At 45.7% G+C, this 24,082-nt stretch overlaps 1 protein-coding gene across 11 annotated transcripts in view; it reads left to right on the top strand.

The window, feature by feature from the left end:
- PFKFB2 (6-phosphofructo-2-kinase/fructose-2,6-biphosphatase 2) overlaps positions 1 to 23,912 on the top strand; it is a 46,182-nt gene extending 22,270 nt beyond the window's left edge. For 6 of the 11 annotated variants that reach the window (XM_065594587.1, XM_065594590.1, XM_005306457.5 and 3 more), the window contains 11 exons: positions 4,819 to 4,875; positions 5,947 to 6,071; positions 6,476 to 6,683; positions 10,277 to 10,423; positions 11,732 to 11,836; positions 12,421 to 12,550; positions 14,202 to 14,264; positions 14,878 to 14,951; positions 17,630 to 17,824; positions 19,010 to 19,032; positions 20,103 to 23,912. In XM_065594587.1, the coding sequence (XP_065450659.1) occupies positions 4,819 to 4,875; positions 5,947 to 6,071; positions 6,476 to 6,683; positions 10,277 to 10,423; positions 11,732 to 11,836; positions 12,421 to 12,550; positions 14,202 to 14,264; positions 14,878 to 14,951; positions 17,630 to 17,824; positions 19,010 to 19,032; positions 20,103 to 20,160 (1,185 nt within the window). In that variant the 3' untranslated portion in view covers positions 20,161 to 23,912. Of the gene's footprint in view, positions 1 to 4,818; positions 4,876 to 5,576; positions 5,689 to 5,946; positions 6,072 to 6,475; positions 6,684 to 10,276; positions 10,424 to 11,731; positions 11,837 to 12,420; positions 12,551 to 14,201; positions 14,265 to 14,877; positions 14,952 to 17,629; positions 17,825 to 19,009; positions 19,082 to 19,507; positions 19,758 to 20,102 lie in introns of those variants that run through there. The other 5 variants (XR_010600947.1, XM_024109354.3, XM_005306459.5 and 2 more) reach the window with 5 other exon arrangements.
- Positions 23,913 to 24,082: the final 170 nt, after the last annotated feature.

Here is a 24,082-nt window from a genome sequence, read left to right as displayed (position 1 = left end):
GCATCTGCATCCAGCGGCACTTGCCAATAGCCCTTTGTAAGATCCATGGTGGTAAGGTACCGAGCACCTCCCAGCTTGTCTAGGAGCTCGTCCGGCCTGGGCATGGGGTAGGCATCGGCTACAGTGATGGCATTGAGCTTCCGATAGTCCACACAGAACCGGATCGACCCGTCCTTTTTGGGGACCAGCACCACCGGCGAGGCCCAAGGGCTGGAAGACGGCTGGATCACCCCCACAGCCAGCATGTCATTGACCTCTCTTTCCAGGTCCTGAGCAGTTTTCCCTGTGGCTCGGAAGGGGGAGCATTTTATAGGCGGGTGCGATCCTGTCTGCACCCGGTGGACAGTCAGATTAGTGCGTCCAGGCTGGTTGGAAAACAGCTGCTGGTACAGATGCAGCACCCCTCCGATCTCAGCTCGCTGGGCAGGGGTTAGCCGATCAGAGAGGGGAATTGCTTCCAGGGGGAAGCCAACTCTTGTCCCAGGGAATAGATCTACTAAAGGGTCATCTCCCTGCCCCTCCCACTGTCCATACACGGCCAACACCATATTCCCCCTGTCATAATATGGCTTCATCATATTCACATGGTACACCCGGTGGTGGTGTGCCCGGTTCGACAGCTCCACCACATAGTTTACCTCGTTTAGTTGCTTGACAACCTTGAAGGGCCCTTCCCAGGCGGCCTGGAGTTTGTTTTTCCTCACGGGGATGAGGACCATCACCTGATCCCCAGTGGCGAAGGCGCGGGCCCGTGCTGTGCGGTCATACCAGACCTTCTGCTTCCTCTGGGCCCTGGCCAGATTCTCCCTGGCCAGGCCCATGAGCTCGGCAAGTCGTTCCCGGAAGGTCAGGACATACTCCACCACCGACTCTCCGTCAGGAGTGGCCTTCCCCTCCCATTCGTCTCTCATCAGGTCCAGGGGCCCCCTTACCCGCCTTCCATATAGCAGTTCGAAAGGCGAAAACCCGGTAGACTCCTGGGGTACCTCCCTGTACGCAAACAGCAGGTGAGGTAAGTACTTGTCCCAGTCCTGCGGGTGCTGATTCATAAATGTTTTCAGCATCATTTTTAGCGTCCCATTGAACCTCTCCACCAGCCCGTTGGATTGGGGGTGATATGCTGAGGCCCAGTTGTGCCGGACCCCACATCTCTCCCACAAGCACCGGAGTAGGGCCGACATGAAGTTGGACCCTTGGTCCGTCAAGACTTCCTTGGGGAACCCCACTCGGCTGAAAATGGTCAGCAGCGCATCCGCCACAGTGTCTGCTTCAATGGACGATAAGGGCACTGCCTCGGGGTAGCGGGTGGCGAAATCTACCACCACCAGGATGTATTTCTTCCCAGACCGGGTCGTCTTGCTGAGAGGTCCCACTATGTCCATGGCCACCTTCTGGAAAGGCTCCTCTATGATGGGCAAAGGTCTCAATGCTGCCTTCCCCTTGTCCCGGGCCTTCCCCACCCTCTGGCAGGGGTCACAGGATCGGCAGTACTGCCGGACGTTGGTGAAGACCCCGGGCCAGTAAAAGTTCTGTAGCAGCCTCTGCCTGGTGCGCCGGATCCCCTGGTGCCCTGCGAGAGGGATGTCATGGGCCAGGTACAGTAGCTTGTGGCGAAACTTCTGGGGAACCACCAGCTGTCTCCTGATCCCCCACGACTCCACTTCCCCCGGGGGAGCCCACTCTCGGTACAGGAACCCCTTCTCCCACAGGAACCTCTCCTTGCATCCTCTCCTCATGGTCTGTACCACACTGAGGTCAGCCAGGCCCCTTAGCTTCCGCAGGGAGGGGTCCTTCTGCAACTCGGCCTGGAACTCGGCGGCTGGGGAAGGGATGGGGACCTGCTCCCTCTCGTCGGCTGGGTCGGAAGCCCCAGCCACCCCGCGGCCTGTCCTTGGGTGTTCCCTCCCCACCCGGGAAGGGTTCGGTGCCTCCGGTGGGACATCCTTCCCAAGGTCAGGGCGTAGTGCCCCTCGCCGGCTCTGGCTACGGGTCACGACTAAGGCGGTCTGGGGGCTGCTTGGCCAGTCCTCTAGGTCCCCCCCCATCAACACCTCAGTGGGCAAATGGTGGTGCACTCCCACGTCCTTGGGGCCCTCCTTGGCCCCCCATTTCAGGTGTACCCTCGCTACGGGAACCTTGAATGGGGTCCCGCCCACCCCGGTCAGGGTCAGGAAGGTGTTGGGCACCACCCGATCTGGGGCCACCACCTCGGGCCGGGCCAGTGTCACCTCTGCGCCCGTGTCCCAGTATCCATAAACTTTCTTCCCATCCACCTCCAGGGGAACAAGGCACTCGCTCCGCAGGGACAGCCCCGCGCCAACCCTGTAAACGGAGAACTTTGAATCCGGAGCATCTGGCCCCCCAGAGAAGCTGGCCGGGGGCCCTTCTCTCTCTTGAGCAGTTGATAAGCTGCCAGCCCCTCTTGCGTGGGAAGCCTGCCCCTCGTCCGTCTGGGCCTCTACCAAGTTAACCCGGTGCGGGTTCGGTCTGCTCAGTCTGTCCTTGAGCTTGGGGCACTGGGCCCGAACGTGGCCTCTTCGGCCGCAGTAATAGCAGCTCAGGTCCCGTGGGTCCCCTCGAGCCGGTCGGTTGTCCCTGATGCTGGGCATTCCCCGTGGGAGGGGATTCCCCATATTCCCCCTTTGGGAGGTCCCAGGGTGACTCTCTCTCTGCATCGCGGCGGGCCTGTTCCTTTGGGGCTCCTCCCTGCCACCCCCTGACCGGCTCTTTACAAACTCATCAGCCAGCTGCCCGGCGTGTCGCGGGTTCTCTGGCTTTCTGTCCACCAACCACAGCCTCAGGTCGGATGGGCACCGCTCATACAGTTGCTCCAGTACCAGCAGTTTAATCAGGTCCTCCTTCGTCTGGGCCCCACCAGCCCACTTGCTGGCGTATCTTTCCATGCGGACGGCTAGTTGCAGATATGAGATCTCAGGGGTTTTATCTTGACTCCGGAACCTTTCCCGGTACATCTCAGGAGTCAGCCCAAACTCTCGTAGCAGGGCCCTTTTGAATAGTTCGTAGTCCCCTTTCTCTGCCTCTCCCAGTTGGCGGTACAATGCCACGGATTTGGGGTCCAGTAAGGGGGTAAGGACCCGGAGTCTGTCCGCGGGATCCACCCGGTGCAGCTCGCAGGCCGTCTCAAAGGCCTCCAGGAAGTCATCCATGTCCTCCCCCTCCTTGTATGGGGCCATGATGCACTTATCAAAGCTCCGTGCAGTCCTGGGTCCCCCCTCACTCACCGCAGCCGGGGGTTCGCTGCCCTTCAATCTCGCCAGTTCCAGGTCATGCTGACGCTGTCTCTCATTCTCCTCCCGTTCATGCTGTCTCTGTCTCTCTTCACGCTGATGCTGTCTCTCTTTCTCCTCCCGTTCACGCTGATGCTGTCTCTCTTTCTCCTCCCGTTCATGCTGACGCTGTCTCTCTTCATGCTGTCTCTGTTGTTCACGATCCTCCAGCTCCCTCAGTTTTAGCTCTTTCTCCCATTCCAGCCAATTCCGCTCCCCGGATGCCGAATGTCGCCGGGAGGATCCTCTGCTGGCCGGCGGGCTTCGCCGGGGGGACCCCCTGCTGGCCGGGGGGGTCACGGCGCCTTCGGTATTTGCTGGGCTCCTCCCCACCCTTCCCCTAGGCATAGGAAGGAGGGGTCTCGGGAAGCCCTCAGCAGCCGGCTGACCACTCCCAGCTGGGACAGACACTGGTGCCTGCGCTGCATTTGCCAGGCTGCTTCCCTGAGACACAGGGATCAGTTCATTTGCGCGATCTTCCGCCTCCAGCTGGGCAATGAGCTGTTCTTTGGTGAGCCTCCCAATGCGCAGCCGCCTCTGCTTGCACAGCTCCACCAGGTCGCTCTTAAGCCGCTTGGAATACATCTTCCTGCTGGCCACTCACCGGCCTGTGTGCTCACAGCTCCCCACAGTTCCCAGGGGGCCCCCTAGTGTGCCAGCCCTTCTCGAGGTCACCGCCTCTCTGCCAGGGTCGAGCTGCAGACTCCTCCGCCCCTGGGACCACTCGCTGCGATCCCCCCGGGGGACCCTGTTACTGCAAAAGTCCTTCTCGCTGGTCACACACTCCCAGGGGTAATAACCGTCTCTCTCTCACTCTTCAGCACGCCTGGTCCCCGTCAATCCCCCTTCGTTTTACTGCTCCCCAGTCACTTACTGCAGGAAGCGCCGTCCACGGGGTGCAGTAGATCCCGCCGCTGCCACCAGTTGTTGCGGATTGTGGGGGAGTTAGGGCCCTGCACCCCTCTTCCCGAGATTCACTGCGACTCTCAACCAGCCAGTAAAGCAGAAGGTTTATTTAAGGACAGGAACACAGTCTCAAGCAGAGCGTGTAGGTACGACCAGACCCCCTCAATTAGGTCCCTCTGGGAGGTTCAGGGAGCTTAGACCCCAGCTTGGGGTTCCCTGCGTTGCACCACCCAGCCCCAACCGAAACTAAACTCAAAGCCCCTCCCGCTGCTCCTCTCCTTTGTTCAGTCTCCCGGGCAGAAGGTGTTAATTCTCCCCACCCCCGTTCCTGGCTCAGGTTACAGCTCAGGTAGCTTCCTTCAAGGGAAGTCCCACATCCCCACTGCAACCCCCCTGCAACATTCCCAGGTCAAATCTGCCCTGCTCCCTGCTCCGTCACAGACAGATGCCCCTCACAGTGGGTTCCTGTTAAGGTTAGTTTCTCACAAAGCATATCTGACTAAATCTATCCCTTGGGTAACTCTGCTGACTTCATTTGTGGCTATACTGGAAATTAATATGACCTATTTACATTACTCTAGAGGCTCCTAATTCTACTAAACATGCTTCATTGCCTCCTCTCTAGGTGTTTTTTGTGGAGTCTGTCTGTGATGATCCAGAAGTCATTGCTGCCAATATCCTGGTGGGTGCTGAATGTTCATAGGCTCAGTCTGTAACATCCTTCTGTAGAAGACTTGATGTTTGTCAGGGAAGGTCACAGACTATTCTAGTGGCTCACAGTAACAGCTGAGATTCATTATTATTAGAGAGCCTTACAGTAAAGTTAAATCTAATCCACAGAACTCAGGGGATTCTAGGTTTAAAGGCTTTTACTCTCCCTCATTCTGTTGTGCCTGCCTGTGGGCAGGTGATTCTGTGAAGTCGTACTGAGTGTTCTACACTCAGGTGTCTGGTTGGGCCTGGTGTTAATCTCTGTTACACCCGTGTAAATTCAGAATAACCCAGTTGAAGTAAAATGAGTCACTCTGGATTTATGCTGTCCTAAGAGAGATCAGAGTGTGGCTCAAAGACTGAGTTCTAACTTTCATTCTGATTTTCCTTTCTGCAATCACAAAGGGCATCCTAGGTTAAACTCACCCAATATTCCCTTACCCTGCTTTAGTGCAGCTTATGCCAGGATCAGAAAAACTGGACTTTGTTATCTCACCAGGCAGAAAGAAATTGAAACTGAACTGCTTAAGTGTAACTCTGCAGTTCTGATTCTGGTGCAGTCCTATCCCTGAATAAACTGCCTGGGGTGGGGTGCCCTTTGCAATACTGTATGTAGTTCTGATAGGCTTGTTCTGATGTTTCAATTCTGAAATAAGTGGTTAATATTTGCAGATGCATGGCAACCAAGACAGATGGGTTATTTATGTGGGAACTTGGAAACCAAACTAAAGCCATGAAGCATTTTATCTCGGAGCTTGATTTTATTTTCATGGGAAGATCTGCAGTAAGTGGTTTGTGTGGAAAGGCAAAAGTCAAGCCATCTGTCTCCGTCCCCAGGCCAAATGCTACCCTGTGACATTTGGAATTGTTCTTTGTTTCCTTTTCAGGAGCAGGTTCTTCACAGGGCAGATGGGAAGGGGAAATGTAAACAGTGTTTGTTTGTTTGTTTGTTTGTTTTGTTTGAAAATTGAAGAATGATGTCACTTATTCTGATTTATACAAAGTTTGTTTAACTTTTATAAAATCTCTCTCTCTTGTTCAGGAAGTGAAGGTCTCCAGCCCTGACTACCCAGAGAGAAATCGAGAGTATGTGATGGATGATTTCCTGAAGAGAATAGAGTGCTATAAAGTCACATATCAGCCCCTTGATCCAGATAATTATGACCAGTAAGAGGCGAGATTTAGCAGCATGTTGCATACTGGATATGCTGTGGAAACAGACACATGGGCTGCTTTTTTTTGCCAGTTTTGTTCCCTAACCTAACATGCTGCAGTCCCTATGCTGGCGATACTCTCATTGACTTTGCAATATGGGAGATTTGCTTGTGTGAGGCATGCAGAATTATGTCCAACATGATTTGCAAGGATTTCTCCATAGTGTATAAAATGGGAATGTTTAAATAGAAAACTATACTACATTGTAATAGTCTGTTCTTTCTCTCTAAGAGTTTTATAAGGCACCTCAGTGCCAAGTGGTAGCAGCAGTATCAGTATTACGAGAATACACACCTACACACACACATTTTGCTTTAAAGATGCTGATGAGTGTCCTTGTTTTGTGTTGACCGTAGAGACCTTTCCTTCATTAAAGTGATCAATGTGGGACAGCGGTTCCTGGTAAACCGTGTCCGGGATTACATCCAGAGTAAAATCGTCTATTACCTAATGAACATTCACGTCCAGCCACGCACCATCTACCTTTGCCGGCATGGCGAAAGCGACTTTAACCTTGTTGGCAAGATCGGTGGGGATTCTGGCCTGTCGCCGCGTGGGAAGCAGGTATGTTCTTGGCAGTGTCAGGACTGACATCCTTTTAAAGTGTGTCAGTATAATAGGAACCTGGATTTAGGTCAGATTGTCTGCTGGTGTAAATGGGCTCAGTTCCATGGACTTCAACAGAGTTTTGCTCATTTATGCCAGCAGATAAATTGGCCTGAATCTGACTGTCAGGGTTGTGTGACTTCTCTTCGTCCTGGGGTTGAAGTCCCCACATGCACCTTCAGTAGTCACTCTCCCTGCTCCCTTGTAGCAATGCTCCCTGCCAATGAGGGGTGTTCATTCTGCAAAGGATTCATTCTTTACTGCGCAAACAAGAATGGGTGTAAATTTTTATGGATTGCCAAGGTGCCACTTAGATTGTAAAGCTGAAATGTAATAGAATAGATTTGCCAATATGAGAAATGTTACTGCCAACGCTGGGATGCAGTTTAATTAGGATAACTCCTCTTTATTGAATCCAGGGAGTGCTAGTTTACTAATTTTAATACTAGGTTCTTTTCAGGTCTTCTTTTATCTTAGACAGTATTTCTGAGATCAGGATATTTTGTTATTCTTAACCAATCAGCAGTTTATTAATTCACCTAGAACCTCATTGGTATATAAACAACAATTGATTGATCAAGTGTGGATACAACAAATCTTGTAGCGTATGCTAAATGCAAAATACACATGCAGCCTTCTGTGTGAGTAACACAGACCCAGTGTTGGGATCCAGCAACTATTCCGAGGAACAAAACAAATCACCCTAAATCTTATTACATTTACTGATTGTCACCAGTTTTAAGTTCTTTATCATCTCTAATGCATTTATCACCCTTCAAATAATTCTCTCGAAGACTAAGGATGCCCTTGTCTTAGGGTACTCTCTCTTATGAATTTCATCCTTGCTAATTAGGGGAGGGATAGCTCAGTGGTTTATGCATTGGCCTGCTAAACCCAGGGTTGTGAGTTCAATCCTTGAGGGGGCCATTTGGGGATTTAGTTGGGGCTTGGTCCTGCTTTGAGTAGGGGGTTGGACTAGATGACCTCCTGAGGTCCCTTCCAACCCTGATATTCTATGATTCTATTTCGTGTTTGGTTTGATAGGGACTAGTTTGAAACATCAAAAGCAATTGCTTACATTTCTTTTTTTGAAGTTCTGAGGCCAGTGTGCTTGGATTTACAAAGGAGAAACACATGTTTAGCATTACTTAGTTAAAATCCACTGTTTGGTTACTTGGCAGTGTGACAGGCTGTCCACCCCACACAATGTCTGAACAGATAAAATAGGCCAATTAACCTTATAGGCTACACCTGGAGGAGAGCCAGGGACTGATGAAGGCCTAATGGCTGGTGAAGCCTAGCTGGGGAGAAGCTGGGTAGGGAATCTAAAGAAAGGAAGTTTGAATTTGTAGGGGAGAGCCTGCAGTCACTTGTTGGAAGCAGAGAAGTAGGGAGGAGGAAACCGGGGGGGACGACAATAAGCCCTGGGATGCTAGCCCTGGAAAAAGGGTCAACCCCAGAGGAATTGTGAAGAGAGTCCTCCAGCCCAGAGCCCTCACCCCCTCCCACACCCCAACCCCCGTCTCAACCTGCAGCCTCCTCCTGCACTCTGAATCGCTCATTTCTGGCCCCACCCCGGAGCCTGCACCCCCAGTTAGAGCCCTTGGCCTCACTCCCTCCCGCACCCACAACCCCCTGCCCCAGCTCAGTGAAAATGAGTGAGGGTGGATGAGAGCGAGCCACTGAGGGAGGGGGAATGTAGTGAGTGTGGGGTGGGGGCTTGGGGAAGAGGCCGGGCCTCAGGGAAGGGCGGGGCTAGGGTGTTGGGTTTTGTGCGACTAGAAAGTTGGCAACCCTAGATGCGGGGTTGGGGAGGGTGAGCTAAGGGCTTGCACCTGCGGCCGGGGTCCAGGGCCAGAGCCTGAAGGCCCACGACCGGAGTCTGCTACCCACCACTCCAGGGCTGAGGCCTGAAATCTGAGCCTCACTGCTCCCAGGAAGGTGGGGAACTAACTATCTGCCTGCTCCTCGAGCGTTTGTGGATCCTCAGGGGGGCAAGGCCCACGCCCTGCTGGTCCCTTCTCTCTCCTCCCCCCTCCCCCCTCAGTGCCCAGGAGGCTGTGGCCGTAAGAAAAGCCTGGTGGCCAAGCCGCATTTGAGAAACGCAGTTTCTATTGGCCACTTGCCGAATGGCTTTCAGCTCTCGTTCTCCATTGTTTCCATTGATATCCAGCAGATGACGCTAGCGTATAACAAATTTCTTCAATCCGTAGAAGACTTCAATGTTTCATTCATTTCAAAGATTTTTTTATCTGTTTTTTTTTCTGTGTTATCTATACTGTGAATTGGAATCTCTGCTCAGATTCAAAGTTATGCCTTGGTTAGCTGCTTATATCTTTCAATGAGACAAGGTGGGTGAGGTAATATCTCTTATTGGACCAACTTCAGTTGGTGAGAGAGACAAGATTTGAGCTCTTCTTCAGGTCCTGGCCTGTAGCTCAAAAGCTTGTCTCTCTCACCAACAGAAATTGGTCCAATAAAAGATATTCCCTCACCCACCTTGTCTCTTTAATATCTTGGGACCAACAACACTGCATGTATCTTTCCATGTTCTTTTTCCTTTGAGTGCCATACAGTTCATACCGCTTAATTCAGCAATTATTTAGAAAGAAAGCAAACAAAATCTCTTTACAGCTCCTCTAAATGTAGTGGACTTAGTCCATACATTCTTTGATTATATCCAATACCTTTTATTTCACATCTTTCAGGGCTTGTAGTGGAACAAGAAACATAATTTTGAAAAGACAGACAGGGTAATCACATCTAGAGAGATGGTACCTTTAATTCATAAAGCAGATAAATGTGCAGTTTCTAATTTGGGATAAAGATTGTTGGTTTGGATTTCTTGGGGTATCAGGAAGCTTGACCTATATATGTTCTTCATATTTCTATAGGTCGCCTAGGAAGCATTCTTAACTGGTGTAACTCCGTTTCTACACACAGCTCTGGTTCTTGATAGGAAACAGTTGAGTACTCTGCAGAGGAAAACAAGAAATTCTTGTCTGTCATCTGGTGGGGGCTCTCTTTAGTTAGACCAAGAGAGATGGAAGTCTTATCCACAAGCAAATTATGGGAGTCTTTGGTTTCAGAGTCTAATAGCTGGAAGACTCCTTAACAAGCATTGAGCTTTCCTTTCCTGAGGAATGTGTACTTCAGCTCTAGCTTAACTGATGCTTCCCAGACAAGATGTCCCACACATTTGGATGTGCAGATTGATTCCCATTGTCTTTAGTCCTGAAAGGAAGCTAAAGTTGGGAGCCCGTATGCAGTGATTAGTTGTAATTCTAGTTGCCGTGTTTAGCTTCCAGATTAAAAGGGGCCTGAGAGGGAGCTATGGTAACTTATTGCCAACATGTATTCAAGGCATGTTTGACATCTATACAGCTCACAACTGTGAACATATTAACTCTAAACCCAGAGTGGCAGAAATTGGCTTTGGATGGCATCAGTTAATGCCAGTCTGGTGAGAAGTTTAGCATGTTCTTTCACAATGAAGAGTGAATTCAGAATGGTTACTTTTATCATGTCCCAACCTGCTTCAATTTCTCTAGTTCGCTCAAGCCCTTAAAAAATTCATTGCCGAGCAGGAGATTGTGGATTTGAAGGTTTGGACGAGCCAGCTGAAGAGAACCATCCAGACAGCCGAGTTCTTGGGGGTCCCCTATGAGCAGTGGAAGATTCTGAACGAGCTCGATGCTGTGAGTACAGTGGGGAAATGGTCCAAAGCTATACACTGAACTTCTGGGGGGTTGTAAATAAGAATAGTGAACATGAAATAATGTCTTTCCCCTCCCATCTAAACACTTTCTGAGCATTAATTACGCTTCAGAACACTATGTATTTCTATTGCACCCCTCACCTCAGTGAGCTATAGAACTGCTTGGTGTAAAATTGAAAATGCCTACGGATTTTACCCGTCTAAGTATCCCAGTGCTCTTTACAGCAGATACCATTAAAAACTCAACATTCAAGGTCCCAGGTACCTGCAACAACCAACTACAGCACAACAGGCATATGTTGGGCTTTCAGTGGTTCCCACTGTAAATCTTTCATGCAAATAAGCTATAAAGATAATAACCTGGAAATAAATACTTGTTTCCATTACATCTCTACCCCGATATAGCGCTGTCCTCGGGAGCCAAAAAATCTTACCGTGTTATAGGTGAAACTACGTTATATCGAACTTGTTTTGATCCGCTGGAGTGCGCAGCCCTGCCCCCCTGGAGCACTGCTTTACCGCATTATATCCGAATTCGTGTTCTATCGGGTCACGTTATATCGGGGTAGAAGTGTATTTGCAGATTTAAAAACAAACCAACCAAAACCACAGCCATAGAACATAAAGGTTTGGGTTTAAAATTCAAATTAGAAAACACATTGCAGTTATTTGTGGAGGAACATTTGCTCCTTTGCTGAGGTCATTTCTGTTGTATTCATAGATTCCAAAGCCAGAAGGGACCATTGTGATCACCTGGTCTGATATCCCACATAACACAGGCCAAAAAAAAAATCTCAAGAAACTAGTTTCCAAAGAGGGGCTCAATCCCACAGTGCAGAGGTTGAGTCTCATGGTCATCCAAATGAGCTAGCCTGCCTGCGTCATGAGGATGTTAATGGAGATATCTTATCTCCTAGAACTGGAAGGATCCTTGGGTCATCGAGTCCAGCCCCCTGCCTTCACTAGCAGGACCAAGTACTGATTTTGCCCCAGATCCCTAAGTGGTCCCCTCAAGGACTGAACTCACAACTCTGGGTTGAGCAGGCCAATGCTCAAACCACTGAGCTATCCCTTCCCCCCATGCTTGCTTGCCTTTCAGGAGGGGTGCGAGGCTTAAGGAATTAATGTTTGCAAGCCCGCTCCATGGTTCTCAGGTGTGAAGTGCTGTGTTAGAATTACTCCTGTCTGTTCTGAAATGTAAAACAGTCGTCACATAGGCACAGAATCTTCTGTGTTCAATCCTTTTCCCCCCAGTGAATTCCTTTGTAACAAACTCCTCTTCCACCAGGGAGTGTGTGAAGAGATGACATATGAAGAAATTGAAACTCAGTACCCAGATGAGTTTGCGCTGAGGGATCAAGAGAAATATCTTTATCGTTATCCTGGAGGAGAGGTGAGCAGGTTTAAAGTAATGTAGCTGAGTATGTGTAGATAGGAAAGAAGGGAATAATTAAAACAAAATTAGATTTATGTGGGAAATGGCAATAGACCTAATGGTAGCATCCCAAATGTAATTGTAATACAGTGGGTTATTGATCAGTGACTATTTCATTCATGGTGCCATGCAAGTGATACCACTTGATCATATTTGTAAAATGTATGAGGGTTATTGTATTATTTCCTTGGGGCTGTGGGCAAACATAGGGGTCCTTCTACGTGGAGCTCATTGCAGGGAGAGAGCCATAGACGTGATTATTTATTTTAGTTTATTATTTATTTTTATTTACATCTGTTGAAAATGTTGCTAGAGACCTGACTATCTCCACAAAATTAGGGGCCAGTTACCAGTCCAAAAATATATCTAGTCCCCCCCCCCACGCTATCGGTTCTTCTATATCTTCCATATTTTAAGATTTTTAACCTGTGTTTTGATTCACGTGAAGCAATTTTAAGCCCTGCTCTTGGTTCTGGCATCTCCGCATGCTTGTGAAACCCCGAAACATCCTTATGCTGTTGAATCTTTCCCTTGATTTCTAGTCGTACCAAGACTTGGTCCAGCGTTTGGAAGCTGTGATTATGGAGCTGGAGCGTCAGGGCAGTGTTCTGGTTATTTCTCACCAGGCTGTTATGCGATGCCTGTTGGCCTACTTCCTTGACAAGAGCGCAGGTATGAAAGTAAATTCACTGTGTTAGGGTGGGGTTTGCCGGTTACATCACAGAGCTTCTGGAAGGGAGATTTGCATTATTCATTTAATTTTTACAAAAACAGAACTTTTTGAAAAAAAAAATATTCAGTAATATAGTACTTTACACTTCTCAAGCCTCTTTTAGCCCGGAGTATCTGTAAGTGCTTCACAAATAGTTCTCCTTGCAGTGCCACTGAAATGCAGCCACTTCGGGCATGTGAGTTTAGGAAGGTTATTCTGGATAGGCCCTGTTATTGGGACTTGAGAGATGTGGGTTTCAGTTCCTGTCTCTGCCACAGACACTTCTATGACATTGGGCAAGTCACTTAATCAACCCCGTGTTTCAGTTTCCCATCTGGAAATGGGGGGGTGATACCATTTTACCTGATGGATGCGAGGAAGATAAAATCCATTAATGATTGTGAGGTGCTCAGATACAGTGGTGATGAGGGTCATGTAAGTACTTAGAGCGAAAGCATCACCTAGCCAATTTCTGGAAAGCAGTGGGACTAGATATAGCACAGAGAAGGGTAATTATAGCCGAGGACATGGAGGTGAACTCTTAAACTTCTGGAGTGTTTGCCACGATCTTTAAGATCCACCAGGCAGATACCCTTAGAGTCCTGTGGCTGCAAGAAGCTATGTCTACACTGCAATTAGACACCCACGACCGGCCCATGCCAGCTGACTCGGGCTCGCAGGGTTATGGCTAAGAGACACTTTAACTGTAGTGTAGATGTTGCAGCTCGAGCCCAAACGTCCACACTGCAGTGAAACAACCCCTTAGCCCAAGCCCTGTGAGCCCACGTCAGCTGGCACAGTGTAGACATTGCAGTATAGACATACCCGAAGTGGGTGGGTCTCTGAGGACTTTTGCTATAAGCCTCCGTTTTTGGGGATGTCTGTGTCTGCTATTGAAAGCTATTTCCACTGGGTGGCAGGTTAGGAACAAAAGAAAAAAATCCCTATCTAAGTTCAAGACCTGTCTGTTGGGACTGTGTTGCTGGCCATGCCATGCGGGAGGGACCTTGGGAGGAATCCTGGCCCCACTGAAGTCAGTGGTAAAACTCCCGTTGATTTCAGTGGAGCTGGGATTTCAGCCCTTAGGTTCAGCTCCTGGTCTCTTGGTTTCAAAGCTGGCAGCAGAGACTGACACTTGCAAAGGCAGAGTGATCAGAACTTGTGGTGGGAGGAACTCTCCTGGCAGACTGAATAGCAGCAGTAATGTGCCCTTAGATGGAATGACTGGACTGTGACTTGGTGGCTCAGGGCGGGGAAGAGTTGAAGCAGGAGGGAAGTGCACAAAGCTGATTCTAGGATGTCCCTCAGGACTGCAGCAGTACACTCAAGAGGAGAGATAAAGGGATGTCAAATAAATTATGAGGCGATTACCTTCTACATCTGCTTTTCAGAAAACGAAGGCCCTGATCCTGCAAAGACTTACTCACACACGTTAACTTTAAACAAGTGAGCCATCCTCTTGAACCCCATGGGACTTCTCATGGGCTTAAAGTTAAGCATGTGTGTAAGTCCTTGCAAGATCCAGGCCAAACTGAGGAACCACAAAATTCCTTCATAGATCCAAACTGTGCCAGTACATGCCGTGTTTAACTTCTCCTTGTCTGGTTTCAGACGAGTTGCCATATCTGAAGTGCCCCCTTCACACCATATTCAAGCTCACTCCAGTTGCTTACGGTAAATATTTCCCTTTTTCTCACTTAGCTGAATGTTTATGAATTTGCTGGGCAATTTGATATCAAAATACACATGGAAAATTATGTCCTGTTAAGCATTTAAGTGCTACATTTATTATAAAAGTTAAAAGAAAATAAGGGGGAGGCCAAATGAGAGAGAACGTTATATTTTTATAAAATGAGTAACAACCAGTTTCTTCTAAAAGAGACCCATTATCTCTGGATTATATTTATTAACCGGGAAACCAGTTTTTCCCGCGAGATTTGAACTCTTACCTGGGAATGAACTGAACTTGAACTAGTTTTCATGTCAATAATTGTAATCCATACAGCATGTATCTTTGTGTGAAGGCTGCCCTTGTTTATTAGCTGCACTTCTGCAGCAACATCTACAGGAGAAAGTAATTAAAATGTTGCCTTTGACACACTCATGTAGAATCCATGATTAATATTAAATTTAAAGTACTGTCTATGTACAAGTTCTGTACAAAAGAATAAACTGAATTATTTATTGTCTCTGCAAACAATTGAGTCCAGTTGCCAGTAATGAGAATAATTGATTTTAAAAGAAAATCTAGTTCCTCTTTTGAAGTTCCTCTTTTCATTTGGTGAAGGGTGCAAAGTGGAAACGATCACCTTGAATGTTGAAGCAGTGAATACCCATCGAGACAAGCCTTCTGGGAGTACTGTAAGTCTTTACTGAAAATCCCTGCCCTTGATTCGGGGTTGGCAAATTACACAACTAGAGCCTGCATTAAAGATAATATTGCAAATCTGAACAGTCCCTGTGGAGTGCCTGCTAGAAATCTTCCATCCATTTCAGGATGGAATCACAAAAACTGCTTTTGAAGTATTGCCCCTATAAGGATAATTACCTTCTTTGAGCAGAACTATTGCAGGTATACATTTCCAGATATTTAGTTTGTTGTTTCCAAACATGAATGGGAGAGAGTTTATTTTTAAAACTGTTTAAATAATCATATTAGGAAAACTGAATGCAAAGTTTATCAATGCAGCCTTTTTAAGCGTTAGGGTGATCATTCCAATGTGTAATGATGCATTTCCCCCATTGTTATTGCTATGATCTGTCTTTTTAAGGTGCTCATTCTATAATTCTTTAATGTGAGCTCTCTCTCATATTTCTAAAGTTATAAATAGCATTGGACAAAAGCCTTAAATAAACTTCTCGGTTGGCTTTAACTCTGGTTCACAAGAGCTAAAATGCTGTGGAAAGGTCAAGGTCACTGCTGTAACTGTGATCTGCCTGGAAAGCTAAACTTTCAAGGCACCATCATCAGTGCATTTGTGCTATTGCTGTTGGTTCAGCTAATGATCCAGATATATGTAAAAAGCAACAGAGGGTCCCGTGGCACCTTTAAGACTAACAGATGTATTGGAGCATAAGCTTTCGTGGGTGAATGCCCACTTCGTCAGACGCATGCGAAAGCTTATGCTCCAATACATCTGTTAGTCTTAAAGGTGCCACAGGACCCTCTGTTGCTTTTTACAGTTCCAGCCTAACACGGCTACCCCTCTGATACAGATATATGTCGTTATCTGAGGCAACTAGAGAGGTTTTTTTGTACCCTGGTCTCTTCATACTGATACTCTTAAATTTAATAAAGACACATCTACGTATTCTGTGCAAATAAGGACATTCTGACACAGAAACTTAGGCACAGATAGTGGGGAATGACCCCTTATGACTATAAAGTGGATATGAACACCAACCTTAGCCATCAGTATGTTACGGAACAGAAGATAGTGGCAGTGTGAGAGCCAAATTCAGCCCTGGTGTGGGCGGTTGCACCTCTACTGAAATGCAGATGTTGGAACAGCAGTGAATGTGTAATGGCCTCTGCTGCTGTCCCCACCCCCTCCGTAGGCTTCAGAGCCCAAGCTCCAGCCTGAGACATAACTCCAAAGTGCTGTCTACACAGCTAGTTTTAGAGTGCTAGCACGAGCCCCGCTATCCCACGTCTGTCGACCTGGGCTGGGAAGCGCCCTTCCACGGGTTATGTAAGCATACCTCGAGGCCCACATTCAGCATCCTACCCTTGTTCAGCAAAGCACTTAAACACATGCTTAAATTGTCTGCTGAATTGAGGCCTTACGCCCAAATTTTCAAGTTGCTTCAGTTATTGAGTGTCCACCTTTACATGCTGACACAGGGCCTGATAGTTCAGAGGTGCTGATCATTTGCAACCGCTAGGGTCCAGGTGTTCGCCATCTTTTGACAATCAGGCTCTGCGTGTTCATGTCGAGCACTCAAAAACTGCAGCACTCAGAGTTAAAGGCCACCTGCCAAATCTGGCTCAGTTAGACTGGTGTAAATCGGAAGTGATGCCATTACATTTAGACACGCTTTTGAAAACTTGGGCCTTTACCTCTCTGTGCTTTGCAAAGCGTATGTAAAGTGCTGTGAAGATGATTGTCATTAATACCTATTTCTAATCTTGTTGAACTTTTTGTGGCATCTAAATTGTCTGTTTATTGAGCTACAGGATGACAAAAGAATCCTAGATTGACAAATTTGGAAGTTGTAGACGGGCAAAAAGTTTTGAAGGTGTCATGCAAAGGCAACACCTGCATTGAAATGGACACTCTGAGGAGATTCAGCAAAATTTCAGTGGCGAGTTCAATTTTGGCGTTTTATAATTTGCCCTCAAATTGCACTAACACTGCGACTTTGTTCCTGTGTGATACTCAGCATTTCCTCCATGAAAACAGTAGGAGCTGTTACTATTTGGTTCTTTGCTTCCCTGGCAAGATACAGCAGCTCTGAAAATAAATCCAAGTGCTTGGGGAAATTTTACTATCAATACAATTTTTTTTCTCTGCATCCTGTTTAAAAAAAATCTTGAACCCACAGAGATAAGGGAAATAAAGCTGTTACAGTGCAGTGACAAGAGAGCATTTTAACAGCAGCTACTAGACTAAAGCAGTATCTCAACTCTTCTCTGTGCAGTGGGTCTAAGGTAAAGGGAATAGTTAGAAATGGATAACTTTGAAGAAGGTGGCAGGTGAAATTTTATAGTTGAGGGGCCTGAATCTGTAGCCACCCAGAAGTTTAAATTTAGCACAACACCTGTGCACCATGTGAATTCTCAAAATAGGACTTCAGTGGCGCACAGAGTTTGTGCTGATTCTCTGCACAGAGGAATTTTTCTATTGACTTCCATGGGCTTTGCATTAGGCCTCAATTGGTTTGAATGGGAGATCTGCCTGCAGAGCAGAAGCAGGATTAGGTTTCTGGTTATGGTAAGTGGAAAGTGTCTCTGGCATCAGGAATATCTTGGCATGAACTTTGATTTCAGATTGTGGTTCTGCTTTTCATTCCTTGTAATATCCTTCATTTTCAATCAGAACAACCTTCCAAAGAACCAACCCCCTGTAAGGATGAGAAGAAACAGCTTTACGCCTCTGGCCAGTTCGGACACAATAAAGCGCACACGAAATTACAGTGTTGGGAGCAGGCCTCTCAACCCACTGGGGTCTCTGCTATTCCCAGAGGCTCGAGGTGGGGCTGATCCGCAGAAGCTACAAGTCGGTGTTCAAGTGGTAACTCCTCTATCTTACTCCTCTCCCCCTGGTCAAACACAGAACTAATGGCCAAACAATTACTCCTGTTTTCCAATGGTCCTGTGCAATGCACAAATGAAATGTCTTGAAGTTTAAATGCCTTATCACCATCCCTGCTTTAAAATAGCTTCAGATTCCTTAGAGTCAGCAAATTGGGGTGCAGCTGCAATCGTGTAAGCATAAAATGCCCTGCTCCCTGCAGAGTGAATGCCATTGAATAAGAATGAGTTCCTGGTTTGTGTTTTTAAAATACGATTGCCCTTTCCAGACAGACAGGTGGATTTTTAAGGGACTCTCTGCTTGCCCGAATGTCATAAGGTATATGCAACAAAGTGACCCTCTGATCCAAGTGAAACTGATCGGCAGCTTTGCATGCATGATCTTGTTGCGGGGAGGAATAGTTCTGCCTCTTTGTAAATTGAAATGGATTAATCGGTTTTTGTTGGTCCGCGCTGGATGCTTAGTTTTTGCACTTCACACTGCATAAATACTGAATTGCATGTAACACTTTTAAAGCTGAGGTCCTGACTGACCAGTGTATCTCTGCTTTCACACTGGTGTTGCTTCGCTGATTTCCACAAGCAAAAAAGAATAGCGGTAACGTGACAGTTTGGGCCCCAGTTCAGTTCTAATAATTCTACCGTGGTAATAGTAAAACACAAGTCTAAATTTTCAAAAGTGACAGATTTGGGATACCCAATTTTAAGACACTTCAAAGGAGCCTGATTTTCAGAGGACACTTGAAAATGGAGACATTCAAAATATTTGGTCACTTTTGAAAATCTGAGCTACATAGAGTATGTTTTAAAACCCGAAAACATCCCTTTAAACTTAGTACTAAAAACCATTTCTCCCTGTACTGACATTAACATTGCAGCTTATCAATATGGAATACACTGGGCTGGACAGAGTCATTTAAATGAGCGTTCAGCCAAGAAGCTGATTGACTGGCTGGACTTCATTGCTGCTTTAGGATGCAGTTTCCATGGCTTGTATGAGGTAGTTGTTTCTTATACAAGCCTGCAATGGTCCCTCCTTCACAAGAGATTCAGGGGCTTTGTTTCAGTTTTTCCTTGTTTGCTGCTCTGCTTTTACATTATTATTTTTTAGTCTTTGTTAAAATGCAGTATGAGCTATCCTGTGCTGTTTCTTTTTTCTTTGCAGCTTCAAATGGGAAGTGCTTGCTTGTGAGTATCACTGAACATAGCCTGTAGGCATTCTCTCTGGGTTTGTTTAGTAAGTAGCAATTCTCTTAATTATAATTGCATGGCAATCATTGGGGGGAGGGGGGAAACAATGAATGCTTGGGGCAGTAGGAAATCATTTGTCACATAATAGTCCAGCAAATCAAAGAAAGACCATTGTTGGTGGAGAATCTATTTATCATAGGTGAAATTCATCATCTGCAGAGGCAAGTGTGAGGGTTGAAATGGAATTTAATGATGCATAGGCTTCATGCTGGCCCTCTGCAGAGGGGTGAATTTCACCCCAGATCAGCAAGATTACTGGGATAGATGAATGGTGTATCAGGCCCCAATACGTTCTGGGTGTAACCCCATAGAAATCATTCAGTGGAATTACACCAGGGGAGATTTTGGCCCTAGGTGTCTGTCTATAGCACAAGATGCTAGTAGCTGTAGTTTTGTTGTTGATCCATGCTAGAAATTCCCTATCGAGATGAATAAATGGCGAGTTACACACAGAGGTGGATGGCATGATGCAGCCCTAGTCTGCAGGACTTCAGAACCGTTTACATGAAGACTTTAATAAATTGGAGGAGGGAAAGTTCTGCCAGACGTCTAGTAGCCTGAGCCAGGAACTTCTTGAGTTTTAATTCCTGCTGGGACACCAACTCTATGAGGCCTTGGGCAAATCTCTTACCCTATCTGCCTCAGTCCCCCCTATGTGATAGGCAAGTATTATCTCGCAGAGTTTTTGTGATGGTTATTTAATTATAGCCTAGTCCCAAATGGTGCTGAAAACCCTCAACATCTATTGACTTCAAGTGGGGGGTTGAATTAATTTCCCACCTTACAGGAGAAACTTGGTCCCTCATAGGATTGTGAACTTTGTAAAGTGCTTAGACAGTGAAGAGTGCTCTGTTAGTGTTAAGTATAATTATTAATCTTCACTAACTATCAGATCCCATAATCCTACTGGAGGGGTGAATTGGATGGGGCTGAAGGATACTGTAGCATCTCTGTTTCTCACATCCAGTGAGAGAGGACATAAATAGTCTATTATCCCTTCTCTCCAGGGAGCCAGCAAACAACATCACCTGTGAGTCCTTGGTTTCTGTCTCAGCCACCAAGTGAGGCTGTCGAGCGAGAGGAATTTAGTGTCACACTGTACAGAATGGCCAGGAAATTACCCGTACTTCCCTTTGTGCCTGTGTTGCTCAGATCCAACCTTGCTGACCATGAGGCCCTTTCTTGTCCCTGCTTTAAATGCCTGCGTGAATGTCACTGCAAATGTTAATACAAATATGTCTTGATGTACTTGATGTTTCAGTTTATACCTTATCTGTGAAATTGACTTCTATAACTTTGACCTTGCATTTTATTTACCTTATTTGTGAAACGGATTGTGCAATGTGAGATTTGGTTTTATTTAATTTCGTTGTGGTTCTTAGTAGGTGTCTCTTTGGGTTTTGTATGTGTGTGTTTAATGTTATCACAGCATTTTTGCTTTCTCCTCTGGGGAGTGGTATCATTTTCCCCTACGCATTTGTTGCAACTCCATTTAAATGCCTGTGGTATTGCTTATTTGCTAGTTGTTGAATACTCTTTGCCTAGAGAGCTTTACCCATTGTGGTTGCTTGCCACCATGTGGATATGGAGTGGAAGTTGTTTTATGCCCAGTTGTAGCCATTTGGCATGAAATCTCTTTCTCTTTCCACTGATTTTTGACTGTGCCTGGAACGCACTTCTATACTCAACAATGTTACTGATGCTACATTGTATAAGTGACTTTGCTTTAAAGGAATATTCTCAAAAGAAGCTGAAAAATGTTTGCATTAGAACAAGGCCTTCAAAAAACTGTCTCTTCTTGTTGACCACCTTGGCAGCCAGAGAGGAATGTTTTAGAATTGGGGTCTGGGAGTCAAAAGTTATGGGTTCCATTCCATGGGTTCCACATTGACTAATTTTATGGCATTGATCAAGTCATTTAATCTCCCTGTATCTTGGTTTCCCATCTGGGGATAGTACCCATGTTTATAAAGTGCTTTGAGATCATCCGATGAAAGGTGCTATGTAAGTGCCAAATATCATTGTCGTGGACTTGAGGGGAGCTCATTTTAACTATTGATTTTAAATTAGAAAACTGATCTTGAAACAGCTTTTTAAAAACTCTGGTTTCCAAGGCTTTCTAATGGGGATCGTCTCAATCTGGTGTTGCATGTCAAACTGTCAAGATGACCGTGGAGGTCAGTTATTCTTTTTAACTTTGTTAAAACACGTCAGTTTTTTTTTTTTTTCATTTCATGGATCCAGTGGCCAGGAACTACCCCATGCAGATGGAAGTACAGACTACACTCTTCCAGACAATTCCTCTTGGGTGTTCCAGTCATTACATGGACCTAATGCACTCCCTCCCTCCCACACACCCAAGACAGAATTTAACCCTATAGAAATTTATGTTTGCAATTCATCAGAGTTGCAAATACTTCTTGATACTGACAACATTATGTTCTGAGAAACAGATATTCTATGGCCTTCTCCATTTTATAGGCAATGCACTTGTCTTTCAGTTTCGTTGGTAGGAAAAAAAAATGGGAGGGAGAAATGCATTTTTTCCCTGTGACACTGAAGTTAGATGCCTTGTCCTATTTGACAGCTTCCTTTTCGAGCTGTATTGAAACTGCTTTTTTAAATTGTCATTTGCTAAGTTGCCTTAACTTACAGTTTGCACTTACGAATCGTATGCCAATTCTCTCTTTATGTAGAACTGTGTTCTGCAGATGGAAAAGAAAATGGTTGCTGGTTCAATTATTTTCCAGACATCTAACACACATAGTAAGAATGGAAAATTAGGGTTTCATAAAAGAGACTCCATTCATATTTCATTCTCAAAGACAGTACCAAAAAAAGGAATGCTACAGTCAGACTTGGGTCTTGCTGTTTCCAGATGTCACTTAAACACCTCTTTCAAGCAGGGAGGGCTGTACTTTGTGTTGAATCAAGACAAGCACAACTTCCGTTCAGAATTGAACAACTTCCAATGAATGTCTACAGACGTTATGAACATGCATCTACAGGCACAATCAGAACTTGTAGTTACCACACAGTGATCTATCCAGGAGCTGTTTGTAACTCATCTTCTAACAAAAGGATTTTGAATTTAATTGCACTTTGTAATGAAAGTGAATATCTTTAGCACTTTTACTGTGATTACGTAGCCTCCCTGTTCGTAACCAGCATTTTATAGGCATACATTCCTTAGGATAAATGACTATGCTGTGGGTTTCAGGGTAACGTGCCTTGTTTTGTCTTTTATTCTCTCTATCGTAACATAGATTTTAAATAACAGATACAGAAAAGTTTTATTTAAATGATAAAGTGATGTTGTGACTGTTTTACCCAAGCTGCAATAACGCACAAAATGTCAATGGATGTTGCTAGATACTGAGTGAATGTTTTGGGAATTGTCAGCAAAGTTGTTATGCAGAAATGGCACCTTCTTAGTTCGCTCCCTGTGTGTCTCTTCGTCTCATCTGTGGACTTTCCTGACACAAACATGTACTCATGGGAGAGCAAGATGGATTTTATTCTCCGACCCTCGCTGTGGGGCGGATCCTGTTCCCACTCACGTCGGTGAGAGTTTTGCCGTGACACATTCAGAGGAGCAAGGCCCAATGGAATGGTCAGGCTAAGGTCCAGTTGCAGAGTCTGTAGTCTGGGGATGAGGTGAGACAGAAGGGTCCCAGCTAGGTCTCCAGGTGGGAGCTTGTGTCACTGGCAACAAGGTGAATTGTCATTTTCACTTGTAAACTGAGCAAATAAGATTTCTGATCAACAACGGTGAAATTCACCCCTGGACTGAGGAACAAGGTCTGCGTGCTGCCTATGCCTGGCCTTTGTGCTGGTATTTGCACAGAAATTAATTGTACCCTGAGGAAATAAACCTGCAGCCCTCCCCCGCCCCCAAATGCCATTTTAGCAATGTTATTTTCTAACCATAATCGCACTTTAAGCTCGAGTCCCTATATGAAGAAGCTGGTGGAGGGGGGGTGCAAACAAACTGATGGAATTTAGTCCAACACTTCGTGAAATTTAGTCTACAACATCCTTTTTTTTTTTTCTTTCTAATGGTTTTATTTTGCATTAAAGCTCAGTGTGAATGTGTTGCTATAGACACGTTCTTTATAGAATACTAGCATCTTAGGCTGGCATTGGTTCGTTATAAAAAGTTGCTTGTTTTTTCTGTTTGTGTTTTTTTGGGGTGGGGGAAGTTTTATTTTTAATCAAATCTGATTTGTTTGTAAATCACACATGGAAAAATGTCGTGTCTGATTTTCTGAATGTTTTGTTTTCAAAAGAGTAAATGTGTTTTGGTGATTTTCGTCATTGAATCAATGACTTAGTTTGCGTCTCTTTACTGCAAAACACTGATGATTAACCATAAATAAAATGGCACAGACTGCTTTACAAGATTGGGCCACAATCTTCAGAAGTGCCCCTTATGTCTGAAGAGCAAATGCTCAGCAATTTCTGCAATTCAGGCCTCTTTAAGGTGACTCATATTGGGCACCTAAATACATTAGTCACTTTTGAAAATCTTGGCCTTTGTATTTTAGTTTATATAACTGCGTGTCTGTAAAGTTACCTGCTAGTTTTGCTCACATGAATGCATTCTCTTTATAAAATGCATCAGACCATCATTAGTACATTTCCTGTATGGAAGGAGCATAGTTGTAAAACCAGCAAAGTGTTTCACGAGGTTGATTTTTGTTTTTTTTTGCAAATATGGGCCTGCAAAATAGATATTGTAATGTTGTTTCTGAATATTTGTGTTGTAAACTTTCTTGTGGATCAGATAAATAAAATTAAGTAACTTTGAACCACTAGACTGCTTCAGTATTGTTTTTCTTCTCATTGCATGCTCCAATAAACTGTTCTACACTCCATGTGTGAAATGCCAACATTCTGATTTATACCCACTTTGCACAGTGATAAAAAATGATGCTAAGTGCGAGTTGGTGGAGACTTGAGCTGTATATGCCCAAAGTTCGCTTCC

This window comes from Chrysemys picta, chromosome 4 (assembly GCF_011386835.1).
Source record: "Chrysemys picta bellii isolate R12L10 chromosome 4, ASM1138683v2, whole genome shotgun sequence".
NCBI classification, from domain to species: domain Eukaryota; kingdom Metazoa; phylum Chordata; order Testudines; family Emydidae; genus Chrysemys; species Chrysemys picta.
The sequence above is the reverse complement of the archived record's forward strand: the minus strand, read 5'-3'. Positions and strand labels throughout refer to the sequence as shown.